The 14,911-nt window shown below is 43.9% G+C and overlaps 2 protein-coding genes across 2 annotated transcripts; one reads left to right on the top strand and one right to left on the bottom strand.

The window, feature by feature from the left end:
• The first annotated feature begins 2,001 nt into the window (after positions 1-2,001).
• Positions 2,002-7,579, top strand: lias (lipoic acid synthetase). The gene is made up of 11 exons (XM_080494337.1): positions 2,002-2,121; positions 2,364-2,539; positions 3,510-3,603; positions 3,822-3,902; positions 4,422-4,578; positions 4,834-4,891; positions 5,000-5,128; positions 5,588-5,733; positions 5,824-5,894; positions 6,001-6,112; positions 6,613-7,579. Exons 1-11 carry the CDS (start codon positions 2,038-2,040, stop codon positions 6,672-6,674), a joined length of 1,170 nt encoding a protein of 389 aa, XP_080350463.1. The 5' UTR covers positions 2,002-2,037; the 3' UTR covers positions 6,675-7,579.
• Positions 7,580-8,405: 826 nt separating this feature from the next.
• Positions 8,406-14,720, bottom strand: ugdh (UDP-glucose 6-dehydrogenase). Its single transcript, XM_080519504.1, has 12 exons — positions 14,477-14,720; positions 12,559-12,720; positions 12,024-12,125; positions 11,574-11,774; positions 11,302-11,499; positions 10,838-10,985; positions 10,644-10,738; positions 10,409-10,539; positions 9,614-9,753; positions 9,349-9,440; positions 9,140-9,250; positions 8,406-9,033 (listed from the first exon to the last, which is right to left on the bottom strand). The coding sequence occupies exons 2-12, from the start codon at positions 12,718-12,720 to the stop codon at positions 8,923-8,925; spliced, it is 1,491 nt and encodes a 496-aa protein (XP_080375630.1). The 5' UTR covers positions 14,477-14,720; the 3' UTR covers positions 8,406-8,922.
• Positions 14,721-14,911: the final 191 nt, after the last annotated feature.

Raw genomic sequence — 14,911 nt, 5'->3', positions numbered from 1 at the left:
TTTGATTCATTGACTCTTGTTTACTACATATTCATAGATGTCACGTAAATGCGTATTGCTTTACAGCAGAGGCTCGGGTGACCTCTATATAGATGTACTGACAGCCTGCGTGTGAAGGAGATTTCAGAATAATGGTTTGTCTCGAGTGTCTCAGTTTTACCAACCAACATTGTCCAGTGAAATACAGCAGAGCAACAGAAACTAATGCACCCACTCTGAGCATGTTAGCATCTAGGCTAACTTCAACCGTGACGCTAACCCAAACTTACAGCGCATAAAGAGCTGCGTCCGTGTTTAGATTAACTCGGCAATTATTTTCTTCAACACATCAGAGGACTCTCACGCACGGCTGACAAGACAAACATTTTTAATGTACGTAGTTGCACTAGCAGCGACTGTTAGCATTAGCACAGCCTCAGGCCTCGGAGACGTTGTGTGGCTAAAACTATCACAATAACTCCAGATAAAGCCAAATTACATATTCAATACAGACCGGAACCCATAGTTATATAGTATACGCATGTAAAGGTTGAAGGATGAGCATAAATCAGGTTTAATTTGTACGGATGGCGTTAGATGAAGCTCAGAGGTTTGTTATAGGATATCCTCACCTCGCCGGTAGCAGAGGAAAGGAAGAAGGATCGACGTCATCACGCTGTTGTAGAAAACGTACGTGACGCCATCAGACATCACGAGCCGATTTCAGGACTCGCTGATAATGAACGGTCATTCTGAAATAGTTTTAAACTTTCACCAATTCAAACAATCCGACTTTCAAAAACATAAACATTTCTAAACTTAAAAAGACTCTTTAGACATATTCAGAGAAACTTTTAAAGATATACTTCTTAAAATAATTTTTCAACATTGAAGTGGAGGAGAAAATCTTTCAACTTACCTTTAAAAAACTCCATCAACTTTAATCACTAAAGGCTCGCCATACTTTGAGTGAGAGACTTCATTTAACTTTTAAAACGTTGCCACATCTGTCCACACAACAGTCGGTAGCGAGGACCTGTTCAATGCTGCTTGCAGCTTAAATTTTCTTTTTGTGTTTTTGTTCATTCTCTTTTTTAATGTGCAGCTCTTGCCCACCTAATTAATGTCCCTTCTGAGATACAGTTTTTCTCATTCTGAGAAGTAGTTAGTAGGAAAGCATGTTTTGCAAATAGCAGACTCGAAGGGCCTGTTTACACAAGAACAAGTGTATCTGCAAAACGTTAATGACTGTATCAGTCATATTTTATGAGCCCCGCAGCTCATTAATATATCGGGGACGTGAATACGTGATGCACCTGAATGCATCACTCAAAATAAAGAAAGAAAGAAAGAAAAGAAAGAAAAGCGTCTCCTCCAGACAGCATTATCGCGTTCTGACATCGGGACACTACAATGTCTTCACACCGTTATAAAGATACTTTGAAATCCAATTCTTCAAACCAATAATGCTGAAAAAGCATGTAACCTCACTACTGTATGAGCCCTGCAGCTCATTAACATGTCATTTTAACTTTATGGCTTATTTGTTTTCAGAAATACATTTCTGAAAACTATTTCTGAAGACCGCATCTGAGCCTGTGCACGGCACACGGTGTCAAATACACTTTGAAACCCAGTCCATCAAATCGATAATGCATAAAAAAAAATTGTTTGATGAGTTGTCTGCAATCATGTGGAAGTGTTGTCCGACACTGCTGTGAGTGCTGTTATTGTTTTTAAAATCTGCCACCTACTTTACTTCAAGAAACAATGGAGATTACGTGACTTGCTGTAAAGAAATGCGGCACACAAAGAATACATACTTTCCATATTAATGACTGTGTGTTTGTGCTCTTCCTTTATTGTTACATATAAATAAATAAATAAAAAATAATAAAAACTTACTGCCTGGATAAAGACTTCCGATGTCGAGAGAGAAATGGCTGCGCTCTATGCTCGCAGACGGGTACCTCTCCCCCGAGCTCGGCTAATGTCACGTGAACGCAGCGGTAGACCAAAGCAGCTGCTCACCGAGCCTCGCTCGCTGTTTCCAATGTCATGGCGCTGCTCAAGCAAAGCTGCTGCGTAGCCGGACGTTTCTCCACAAATCACCTGTGGCTCAGTCCCAGGCGCTTCCCTCAGGTGAGTACCTCCACCCACTGCTCCGCACACGGCCAGTCACTGTCCCACTGTGTTGTCGTGGGAGTGAAGCTTGTCAGAGGCCTCCGGGTGACGGCAGTCCGCGGCAGGTTTTGTAACGCCGTCATAGTTTAGAGGCAGGTTTGTTTTTTTGTGTGTGTGTGTGTTCATATCGAGTCAGTGAGGGACTGGGTGATCGAAACACCAGAGATGAAGCAGTCCTCCTCCCTCCTCTTCCCCTACAGGCTTACACCTTCAGTCTGACCACTGCGGCCGAATCCTCCCCGGACGGGGCTGAGAGGAAGAAGGAGCTGCTGAGCCACGATGGACCCGATCTGCAAGACTTCATCTCCGGGGAGCTGTCAGAGAAAAGCAAATGGGCCGAGTACAGAGGCAACCTGAAGAGGCAGAAAGGGGAGAGGTGAGCTACGCGCGGCAGAGAAGTGGAGATTGTTTTAGAGTTTTATGAAAAGTTGGCCGCTGTCAGAGGAGTTCAAAGACCACAGCGGATCCTTATCTGACTGGGATGAATCCACGTGAATTCCGCCAAGGAAGCACATGAGCTGCAGGGACACACTGATCCTCACAAATCAGCCCTTAAGTCTCACAAAACAAAACATAAATTGCGTGTATTCATCAGCACAAGGCACCAACAAAGCGGAAATCTGTGAATGTGGTCAGCTTTAATGTACTTTTTGTAAAAAAAAAAAAAAAAATTGTATCATTTCCAGCACAGTGAGTCGGAGGCCAATGTTGCCACGCCTGCCGATAATGTTCAATAACCAGATATATAGTGTTGAAAACTTTCTGGTCGCAATTTAAAAGAGGAGCTTCTCTTTTCTCAGTTGACAAAAGATGGTTGTGATGAAATCCCATCGGTGTTCAAGCCACACCTACAGAAAAACAGTTACTGTAAACCACATGTATGTGGTAGGTAATGTTTTTTTTTTTTTTTTTACCAAAGTTAAACACTTGACTCTCAAAGAACAGTGAAGTAAAACCCTGGTTTTAATCATTGCCCAAAACCTGATTTGTCAAACAGTGACATGAACCAAATTGTTTCAGTCGCGGTCTGATCAGTCACATCCTGAGTTGACTGAAGGAACGTCTCACACAGCCACAGCATCTCTGGAGGAGACAGGGTTGGAAGTTAGGACATTCCAAATTTAAGTAGATTTCCCCTTTTGTGCTTCCATATTAGATATCGCTGCTTCACCCGACTATATCAAACCTTAACTGGCCTAAAAGGAAATTGTAAGATCCCTTTGTAAAGGGTTGAGTTTTTCCTCTGAGGCTTCGGTTCATAACAAGAAAATAATAATTTCACACTGTTCACACTCTATTTGGAGACGGTACACAAATGTGACGACTTCACTGTGCTGTCATTAAAGGCTGCGGCTTCCTCCATGGCTGAAAACTGAGATTCCCATCGGAAAGAACTACAACAAGCTGAAGAACACACTCCGAGAGCTCAACCTGCACACGGTGGGTCCAGAATGAGACACTCTCCCCTCTACCTTATTAAACAGAGCAACAGGACGTCCTTATCATTTACACACTGTGAGTCGGATGTTTCAGGTGACGGGGTTAAGAAAAATTACGAAAAGGATACCCGGGTTTTACAATTAATCTCAATTCGTAAAATAATTTCTCCCCCGTGGAAATGACTCCAATGTCGGCGTGTCTTCGTGTGCGTTTCTCAGGTGTGCGAGGAGGCCAGGTGTCCAAACATCGGGGAGTGTTGGGGAGGAGGAGAGTATGCCACAGCCACTGCCACCATCATGGTGAGTCCCTGCCACACTGTGGCGCTGTTTTCCAACAGTTTACCTCCAACTATAGGGAAAGACAAACTACTTTGGCCTGCAAGCACAGCACATGCTGTGACATGCCATAGCAACCACAGGGGAATTAAAGCCCCTTTATTCCATCATCTATGCATTTAATTAAAACTGCACCACTTAATCCTGGATCATAACTCCTCGCAAGAGAACATTTAATGTGTTAATATTGTTAGTTCTTGTTATTTGGTGATTTGCTAAGAAGAAACAAAAGTACTATTATAAAGAAAAAGCACAAATCAAGTTAAACAAATAAGATAGATTACACAATTATAGAAATAGACTAGTAGGAGAGACGGAATATGATAAATTCAGAATATTGATTTGGAAGTGTGTCTTCACTTCCAGAGTGCCAAGTCTCAAACAGCAAGCTGTTGTAATTCTTCGGATCTCCCGTGTATATCTTCCAGAATGATCTGTTACGGCCTGTACGTTGACTGACGGTCACTCTTTCTCTCTTTGCAGTTGATGGGAGACACTTGCACCCGCGGCTGCAGATTCTGCTCGGTGAAGACGGCCCGTCGGCCGCCGCCTCTGGACCCAGACGAGCCGTACAATACAGCCAAGGCCATCGCCGCCTGGGGGCTGGACTATGTGGTTCTCACCTCGGTTGACAGAGACGGTAATGTTCACTGGTCCGCCAGAACAATACGACTCCTGACAATAAAGGTTTTGATTATGGCCAAATTGTGATGACTGGTAAAACCCGTCAGAGCTCCTGCCGTTCTTAGAGTGTCCTGTCAAGGGTTTAGCTCATATTGGTGCAGACGTTTATTTGAATGTAATTGTTTGATTATGTTTTTAAAAAAAACAAACTGCAACCTGTTTCCCAAAACCGGGCCTGATCCAGTGACTCATTCTTCTCTTTGTCTTGCAGATATCGCTGACGGAGGGGCGGAGCACTTTGCTATGACTGTGTCCAACCTGAAGGCGAGGTAAGGGTTCCTGCTTCCTTTTTGGATTTAGTCAATATTTTTGTTGTGACCAAGCACGCAAAGCATGAACTGATAATCTACTCATCCCCCCCCCACCCGTCTTATCAGAAACTCCCGAATCCTGGTGGAATGTCTGACGCCTGATTTCCGTGGCGACCTGGCAGCGGTGGAGAAAATCGCCCTGTCGGGATTGGACGTGTACGCCCACAATGTGGAAACCGTGCGTGAGCTCCAAAGGTAATGAGACTGTTAACAGAGTAATAATGTATGTTGTATGATGTATGACCAGCTCACTATTGACTCCGTCAGGTGTCTCCGCCCCGTCGAGGAGTGGCTGAGACGCAACCTGAATAAATACTTGTTCTGCAAGATTTCAAACAGCCAGCATGTAGTGTTGGAACCTTTTTTTTTTTTTTTTTATTAACAATAGTGCCTTTTACAATATATTACAATGGAAATAAACTTCAGGGATTTTTAAACTAAACCTACAGCGGGAGCAGCGCACCTGAACTTCAGTGTCTTCAGGTGCCTGCAGGCACTTGCATTGGTTCCTCCAGTGGTAGAAGCAGAACAGTCTTCAGCTATAGCTACTAAAAGAACTGGGTGCATATTTAGGACGCAGCTTCCTTTCAAGGGTTGGATAATGAACTTCTTTTTTTTTTCTTTTTTTTTTTTCTTCCTCACATCTCTCTCCAGATACGTCCGAGATCCCAGAGCAAACATTGACCAGTCCCTGAGTGTCCTGAGGCACGCAAAAAAGGTCAAACCCTCCGTGCTCACCAAAACGTCCATCATGCTGGGACTCGGGGAGACGGATCAGCAGGTTAAAGACACACTGGCAGGTGAGTGTGAAGCACGGTCGCACACAAGCGCGCACACATCAGCAGTTTCGTTTTTTTTTCCCCAACAAAAACTCTGTGACGGCGTTTCAGAGCTGAGGGAGGCAGAAGTGGACTGTTTAACACTGGGACAATACATGCAGCCCACCAAACGTCACCTGAAGGTAAAAGCCCGCCTCTGGTTCCACGTTATACTGCAGAAGCAGCCGAGTCTGGGGAAAGTCACATTTCACCAACAGACGCGTGTCACGATGGTTGTTTTGTGTTTAGGTGGAGGAATACGTGACTCCAGAAAGGTTTGCCCACTGGGAGAAGGTCGGGAATGAGATGGGCTTCGTGTACACTGCCAGCGGGCCACTGGTGCGGTCGTCCTACAAAGCAGGTGAGAAGTCTCCGGCACAAATCTTTATGAAACGTCTCGACAACAAAGGTTTGTAAATATCATCATCTGCAGGAAAGTTTATACAAGCTTTTCTATAGAAACCGTTCAATTATATTGTTCGTTTTGCATTGTAAATATTTGACTATGGGGTGGATCATTGCCGTCATGGATGCATTCATTTGAGTGGATTGATTCAGAACAGGCCGTTTGTATTGTATCCGTGTCAAGAGGCCAAAATCAGCTGCGTCACAACTGAGCCACATAATGACAAAACCGTAGGTGTGAATGGGAGCGTTTTCCCTGTGGCCCGTCTCACTTGCAAGCTTGCATTCGACCCCAAGTTAAATAAAGATGGATGAAAGTTCTTCCAGCGACTGTAAAGATGGGGAAATCAATGAAATCTGAGCGCCTAAAACTAAACCTCTGGTTGTGACGCCTCGGGTGTGGATTCACAAGGTCAATGCAATACTCGCTCACATTGATCTTTTTGCTCACTGCAGGGGAGTTCTTCTTGAAAAATCTCCTGGAAAAGAGAAAAACTGAAGCCACTGTAGCTGAATGACAAGACTCCGGAGATTTTTTTTTTAAATATATATCCCGAACCTGCGACTTCATATATGCGGGCAAAATGCACTTGTGGTGTAGATCATTTTAAGTCGTCACATAGGAACCACATTCATCATGACCGGTCGTGACACGTACGACACAAAAGGTGAGGTTGCTGGTATTAACAGGTGTAAGAAGTAAGGTTAACGACACTCCTTCTACCCAGTAGAGGACCGTTCTTTGTGTTTTCTCCTTGTTCACTTGCGTCACCGCATAAGGAAGTTCAAAGAGGAAGCGACCAGCACTAAGAGGCCCTCGGATATGGAGATGACCTGCATGTACACCACAACCATGTTAACCCTACAACCAGCTGTGAGCAGAGGCTGGAATTTGCCATTTTTGCCCCTCGGGGGGGGGGGTGGTTGGGGCTTTAAATCACACCCACTATGAACTCAGTCCTCTCACTGGACACGAGGTTAAAAAAAACACACAAAAAAACTTTCACTTTGAGCTTTTCAGGGGTTCTTATAAGCCGACCACATGTGGACTGATGTCCGAGTGAATCAAAGGTTATTTCTGATTGAACATTTGCAGTCAACCAGTACAAACGTAACACTTTGCTGGTCAGAGACACGGTTTAACTCGGTTTAAAGAGTTTCGTTTTTTTATGCTGGAAAAAGTACAAGACAAGGCCAACAACACTTTTCTTGTTGGGCACAGGGAGATTGAAATACGCTTTTGATGTCTCTGTATCTGCACAAGAGCTGGTTTGGAATTATTTGTGGTTTTTTCTCATGTAGAAAAAAAAAAGTGGGACTTTTTACACCCGAGCAATGACATTGTTTTCCCCTCTCCTCAGCCACATGACGCTAATCTTTAAAATGTACATTTGTATTCAAAGCAATAAAGGTTTTCAGTTCACGGTTTGTGTCCTTCTTTCACACACACACACACACACTACTCACAAAATGTTAGACAATCGGCTTTCGTGTGAAATTTCAGGATGAACCTTATGTGCACTTTAACCTTTTATAGGTGAACTTAATGTGACCTTGAACGCAGGTTCAATGTTTCGGTACTTGCATAACTTGCAAACCTCACGGCAAGTCTAGTCTGCAAAATCAGCTTTATTTCTGTCGCTGTCCAGCCGAATCAAACACAGTGACTTTGCACTGTGTTTTATCTTCCTCTATTTATTGATCCCATTTCTGAGCTCTATTTATTATCATGACTTTTAACATTTTATGTTCTTATCCTGGTTTTTTTTTTATCTCAGAGGTGTCTAATCATTCGCAGGTTGTTTGTCTTTTTATTGGTTTGTTTTTAATCTACCTTGAGCTTATTTGAACTTATCTGTGGACTTATTATTGCTCGATTATTGGTGAATGGTGGAACAATGAGCACCTCTTTTTTTTTTTTTTTTTTTTTTGTCACTCGATCAAGCACCTGCCTGTCAGGTTTAACGTGTTTTGTTATAACGTGAAATGCAATCATCTCTTGCAAATCTACTCACGGGTAAGAAAGTACCTTGACCCTTGAGCTGAGAGGCACTTCTACTTAAATCCATCCATCCATTTTCTGCCGCTCATCCGGGGCCGGGTCGCAGAGGCAGCAGTCCGAGCAGACTTAAATATCCCACTTTAATCATGTATCATTGTAGCTTTCCCTTTAGAGGTTTTCCATAGATTTCAACCTAACTTTTTGTGAGTCGCGTGAACTTAAAATAACCCAACCGGTAAACATGAAGTACGTAAATCATATTTTATTTATTGCATTGACCGTTTTAGTCACCAGCCACCAATACAGAGAAAATACTGATTTATAAAAATAGTTTAAAAAACAGTATAAAATCTTTGCAGAATAATACTTGATTAAATAGTAAAACCATAATAAAGTAGACTCCTACTAATAGTGTTCCTTCAACATGAGTACAACAGACCTCTATGCCAAATGTAGTTCTGAATGAAACGTATACAATTATTTGTGTATCTGGAATGACTCGACAAAGAGCTTCACCCAGAAACCTAAAACCATTCACTTTTTTTTCTTTTTTTTTACTCAAACCTCAACCGGCTGCTTCTTCTCAAACGGCCCCCTGCAGAGACGCAGTTACTCACACCCTTTCACCCCTTTGATCAGCTCAGTGATTAAAAAAAATAAAATAAAAAAAAAAAACAGAAAGCTGCAGAAAAAAAATTTGTCTCATTAAAAAAAAAAAAAAAGGCAGAGAGGAGGAATGCGTGATGCTGATTGAGGGAGACATTTCAGACTTTGGCCTTCTTGGTTGGCGGTTCGATGGCCGTCACGCGAGGACAGACAGCCGCCGGCGTGTAGGGGATTCGTGCTGTGGTCACCTTCTTACCAATGGTTTCAATCTACAAACAGATAGTAAGTTTAAGTTTGTGTTTTTTTTTGTTATATTTACGGGTCACGTCAAAAGCATTCATCCTGGGGTTGAAGAGTTTTTATTAGGCCGCCCACCTGAAAGCCGATGCTCTGGAGAAGAGGGTGAAGGTGGTCCAACACCCTGCGGCCGTCGAATATGAAGGCAGGCTTCAGCATCTTCTTGTAAAGCTTCTCATAATCCAGTTCCTGTTTTTTGATATTGCGACAAGAACAAATATAATCATTCAAAAGTCAGGCTTCGTTTCAAGATGAAACCATCTGTGCGTGCGCAAAGCGATCCTGACCTTAAACATGTCCCACTCGGTGCAGATGACCAAAGCGTGTGCGCTCTGGCAGGCCTCGTAAGGGTCCGAGGTGACAGTCACCAGCTCCGACACTGGAACACACAAAGGTCTCTATTGGTGGACGAACATTCCCACCTGCTGATCGGCAGCTTAACCACCGAGAAAGAGAACCAGACACCATTCAAACAGCCAAATACTTATGTTGCAACTACACACACACACACGCACGCACGCACGCACGCACACACACACACACGCACTCTACCTCTTCCCGGGTTGTCCTCTGAGATGCTGGGCTGGGAGAGGTCATGAATGATTTGCTCTTTAAGTACTTTGGGATCATAGATGAACAGCTTGGCGCCCTCATCCATCAAATACTTTGAGATGTAGATACTGGAGGACTCCCTGGAGTTAGAAAAAAACCCAACAACAAACGCACACACTGATCAGGGTTATAGTTCACCGCAGTGTGTTGGTAGAGCTCCATGTGGAGTAAAGTGTAATCAGGTTATTCAGCAGTGACTTTGCATTTGTCGTGCGGACAAAGTCGACATGTTGCTTTTAGAGGCGTATTTTGAGACGGAGAACATCGGGTTTATGATTAACATCCGCAGTGCAGCTCAGAAGCTCTTCAGACCTGCGGCAACATTATTCCAAGGTGTTTGTATGTTTCTCCTCCGTGGCACAGGTCAAACAATTTAACATCTTTCAATTTGTATTTCAGGCGATCATGACTCATTCTGTCAGTTCTGGGTTGCAAAAAGGACGCACCATAGAAATGTGTTTGTCTACTTGCATGGAATATTTGCATAGTCCCACGTTTTTCTATTTTTTTCCAGGTTAAATTACTAAAGTGTTTGGAGGCAGGGATGAGTCATGAACTCAAGAAGTGAAATGAAGAATAAAAATGTTTATGATGATCGAATTAGGATCAAATATAATGTTACAAATACTAAAATAATAAACTAAATTGCATCAATGTAGGTTTTGTATTATAATTAGCTGTTGGTATTGGGACAAAATTCCATTATAAGAAAGATCAATGTAAATAAGGACCAACCTCGTGTCACCAGTGTCTTTTTTGAAGGAAAATCCCAGTAGAGCGATCTTTTTGCCAGTAACCGTGTTAAAGAGACAGTCAATGATCCTGCAAGCAAAACGCCGCCTTTGGTACTCGTTCATGTCGATCACCTGAAAAAACAGAAAGTGACGGACAAGGGGCGAGACGGAGATGTTACAACTAAAAATATGTCTTCAGTAAAAATGTCTGGCGGGATTCACTGCGTTGTTCCCACCTGCTGCCAGTACGAAGCCACCTCGGGCAGGTTGAGGGCCTCGCACAGATACACCAGGTTCAGTACATCTTTCTGGAAACAACTACCGCCAAAACCTGGGGGGGGGGAGGCAGAAAAGTCGCAAGTCGTTCAGGGGAAGACGTGAAACGTTTCCCTGAAACTTTCTTTACACGCGTTGTGAGCACACTTCTTACCCACGCTGGCTTTAAGAAACTTGCTGCCTATTCTTTGGTCCATGCCGATGGCCTTCGCGACCTCCTCCACGTCGGCGCCGGTGGCTTCGCACAGAGCGCTGATGCTGTTGATGCTGCTGATTCGCTGGGCCAGGAATGCGTTGGCCGCCTGAGGACACAGACGCAGAGTTGAGGACGACATTTTTCCTCACATGGCAAATTTTTTTTTTTAAATACATCCAGACACATCACCTCCTTTATTGTGATGGACCTTTCTCATGGTTTCATGTGGATTTTTATAGTTATTCAGTAATCTGGCGAAGGATGGATTCCTAAAATAATCAATAAGTTCACGGCAGGAAAACTTTGATTCAACAGGTGTTTTATCTTGAAGTATAAGAAACTATGGTATTTCAAGCTGATCATTTCTTACTCAGAATAATCCGCTTCGTTTAAATGGACCCTTGTTGCAGCAACACACGCACCAGTTTGGAGAGTTCCGACGACCACGTGTTGGTGGTGATGATGCGATTCTTTGGCACCCAGTGCTCATACACGGCACACAGTGCTCTGATTGCCCTTTGACCTTCAGCTGTCTCGTCTCCCCCGATCAGAACACGGTCGGGCTCCTTCAGATCCCGCACCGCTGTTCCTTCTGCCAGGAACTCTGGGTTGGACAGCACCTACGGGAGAAACGACACTTAGCGCACCGCCACACACACCCCCGGTGAGCCGCGCAAGACGTGCGAACGCGCACCTGCAGGTTAAGGCTGGGTTTGGTGTTGGCGTCGAAGATCCGCCGGATGCTCTCGGCGGCCCGTACTGGCACCGTGCTCTTCTCCGTGACGATCTTGTAGCCATCGGACATCTCGACGATACGACGAGCGCACGCCTCGATGTACTTCAGGTCCGCCGCGCGGCCTTTTCCCATCCCGTAGGTCTTGGTCGGGGTGTTCACCTGGGACAGGAATGTAAACGTTGAGTGCAAGGAGCTTCTTTTCTTAAAAATAATAATGGTGGAGAGAAACAGGGTCCTTTTTGTAATTATTACTCGTTTTCTTTCTCAAGTACCTTCCACCTTGGAGGTTAGAACTTTTTGCACTGACAGAATATTTTCCTTTGCAGAGTTTTGCTGTAAAATGTCACGGTTACTACCCTTGGAGAGATTGTTTCTGGGTTTAAATGAAGAGATGAATGAGGAACTCACAGAGATGAAGACGAGGTCAGCGTCCCTGATGGCCGAGTCGATGTCCGTGGAAAAGAACAAGTTTCTCCCTCGGCATGATTCAACAACTTCCTTCAGTCCGGGCTGCAAAGGATGGAAGAAGTTGGGGACTGTGTCAGTGGGTGAGTTGTGAAAAACAAGGCAAAACAGTTACCAATGTCTCCGGGGGGGGGGGGGGGTCTGGAGTGACCAATCTGGAACTGCTCTCCACTAGTCATGGTGATGCAATAACTTGTGGCTGGGTTTGACGCAGAGAAGTTGCGAAAACATCTGGGATTAATTCACGTCTCATTCAGCTGAGCTCATGAAACACTCCCAATATTGTAGTGAAACATGAGAGAGAAATGTTGCTGAGCAACATCGCCTACACCGATTTTACTCATAAAGCTGACAACACTTTGTACAGACAGCAAAAAAGGCAAAGAAGACCAAGACACATTTTATACAACTGCTCCTAATGAGCTCTTATCTGCTCCTCTCATAAATGGTTGGATTAGAACTAGAAGTGATATCGTACCTCATAAATTGGCAGAGTGTCCGAGTTCCAAGCTTTGATGCGGGACTCGTTGATGTCCACCACGGTCACCGTGATCTCGGGACACATGTGAGCAATGACGCTGCATGTCGGCCCTCCGACGTACCCAGCACCGATGCAACAAATTCGCTTAATCTGGAACATCTGGGACAAATAAGAATAAATGAATTATTAAAACATAAAACTGGTGTGAGCAAAGATATCCTCCCCAGATATAACCCCCCACCCAACAAAACAACAACAGGACAACATTGATCTCCTTAACAAGTCTTTTTCGTTAAAAAAAAAAAACCTGCAAAAAAAAAAAATCAAAATCATTCAATTTATAAGAAAAGCTAAATCGTCTGTGGCCTGAATGATGAATGACTCATCGAAATACTTAAGTAAACTCCTTCGACTTAATTGTTGAATAAATACCTCATTATTTGTGTTTGGTACTTTTCTATGCTAAATATCTCAACTATTTCAATCCCACACTTTTCTTGTTTGGCTTCTTGTGACCAAACAATCATCTTATAGTCTTGATAGTTTTATATAAAACACTCCCAAAGTTTGATGAGTTTGACCTAAAAATAAAGAACAACCACTTTGATCATTCACTGGGTTTTATCGAGTTCCAACATTTGTTACTTCCTATATAGACGAAGAAAGAAATCTTGGCCAATTTTACATTTGCAAATTCAACAGGTTATTAATTAAATTGTAATCAAAGGCAGCCCCACTTTACAGGGTTAGGAGGATTTCATACCTCACGAATGCATCGTTGGCGTGACCTCTGTGATACTTCTTGATTGTATTACTGATATTGTATATCACACACCCAGAAAGAATGTTTTAACTACACAATAAGTCTGCGTTACGCTCCTCCGCCTAAAGATGTCCGAGCCCAATCCGGACTCAACCTGAGGTCCTTCTCACTATGAAAGTGAGAGATCGACCCACTACACCATGGTGCAGACATCACTTCAAGATTCAGTGACAAGACACTTCCAAAATGTGTACTTGTAGTAATTCCTTATTACAATAATAGAATAATACTAATTATTATTTCTTTTTTTGAAAAGAATTTCCCCTGGTCTCTCTCTCTTTCTCTCTCAAGACTAAACAAGGAGTTTCCAAATAAAAGGAGTATCTCAGCATATGATTTAAACACAGGGGTTCTTCACTGTGGCACACATATAACTGTGACATTAATAAAGGGGAACGCATAGAAATGTAATTAATGCATTGTGAGCATGCCTCGATTTTAATAATGTAATAACACATGTCCTACTAATACACTTAAGCAATAAGGAATGGTGTAATTATCACAGTGGTGATGGGAAGAAAGCAAGAAATACTTTATTAATCCCAAAGGGGAAAGCCCCAACTGGAAATCAGAGGAGAGATTTTTATCAGGACTTGTACTTTTATCTGTCAGCTATTCATACACAGTACAAACACGAGTTTGTTTGGCTTTTTTTTATTTTATTTTTTTACGTCTGGGTACTTCCTCCGACTACAACCATGATCTTTCGTGTCCCTGCACTGCTGCAGGGGGGGGAAAAAAAAAAGTAATTTCACCAAAACTCCTTCTTAAGTGCTGAGCCTGTGCCATGTCCTGACAAGGTCCACATTATTCCAGTTTCCAGTCGCACCGTTCCAGCCCTGCGAGAGAATAAAGAGCCTCTGATCGCCGCCGTGCCACGTCTCCGGTTCACTTCCAGCAGGTTCGCGGCGTCGCGGCGCACTGACACCGTCCGCAGGCTAACGTTTCCCGTTCAAACGGCCACCACGGAGCCGGTTTACAACCCCCGCTGGTATTATCTCCTACCGCCTCGGTGAATGAATGACCGTCTCGGGCTGCCCCGCTAGCGGAAGCGAGCCTGCCGTTACGTTACGTTACGTTACGTTACATTACCTCTGCAGCTCAACTTCAGGAATGCGTGGATTAATTTTAGCTCCTCCGGAGAAAAACGGCTCCTGTCGAGAAGGGCGTGAAGAAGGCGAAGTCTCGTGCTGCTGCTGACGAGAATTGTCCCCGAAATGGGCCGTGAATCAGCGCCTCCAAACTCACACGCCAGCGGGACTCCACGGGTAACTTTTCAACCGCAACCACCGCCTCTTCTGGCTCAACGTGTCCGCTCGCCGTCCACCTACACTCATCTGCGCCTCCATTGAACTCCGCCCATCGTTCACGGAGCTCCTCCACGCAGCTCCGCCCAACGTCGACGTAACCCCGCCCATCAATGATTTAGCTCCGCCCACCGCCCACAGAGCTCCGGTCACAAATTCCTGCTCACCGGCTTCAAGATAATGCACGTGTTTCAAAATAAAAGCATAGATTTAGTTTCTG

Source organism: Blennius ocellaris, assembly GCF_963422515.1.
Source record: "Blennius ocellaris genome assembly, chromosome: 3".
Taxonomy (NCBI): domain Eukaryota; kingdom Metazoa; phylum Chordata; class Actinopteri; order Blenniiformes; family Blenniidae; genus Blennius; species Blennius ocellaris.
This window is presented reverse-complemented; position numbering and strand designations above follow the sequence as displayed.

What these genes read in the sequence shown, in the direction of transcription:
- ugdh (XM_080519504.1), bottom strand. Translation starts at nt 12,720, where the DNA reads ATGTTCCAGATTAAGCGAATTTGTTGCATCGGTGCTGGGTACGTCGGA. An exon ending in CTGACCTCGTCTTCATCTCT is followed by an intron (nt 11,775 to 12,023) that starts GTGAGTTCCTCA and finishes TTCCTGTCCCAG; the next exon opens with GTGAACACCCCGACCAAGAC. An exon ending in AACCCAGCCTTAACCTGCAG is followed by an intron (nt 11,500 to 11,573) that starts GTGCGCGTTCGC and finishes TTTCTCCCGTAG; the next exon opens with GTGCTGTCCAACCCAGAGTT.
- lias (XM_080494337.1), top strand. Translation starts at nt 2,038, where the DNA reads ATGGCGCTGCTCAAGCAAAGCTGCTGCGTAGCCGGACGTTTCTCCACA. An exon ending in CAGCCACTGCCACCATCATG is followed by an intron (nt 3,903 to 4,421) that starts GTGAGTCCCTGC and finishes CTCTCTTTGCAG; the next exon opens with TTGATGGGAGACACTTGCAC. An exon ending in CACCTCGGTTGACAGAGACG is followed by an intron (nt 4,579 to 4,833) that starts GTAATGTTCACT and finishes TTTGTCTTGCAG; the next exon opens with ATATCGCTGACGGAGGGGCG.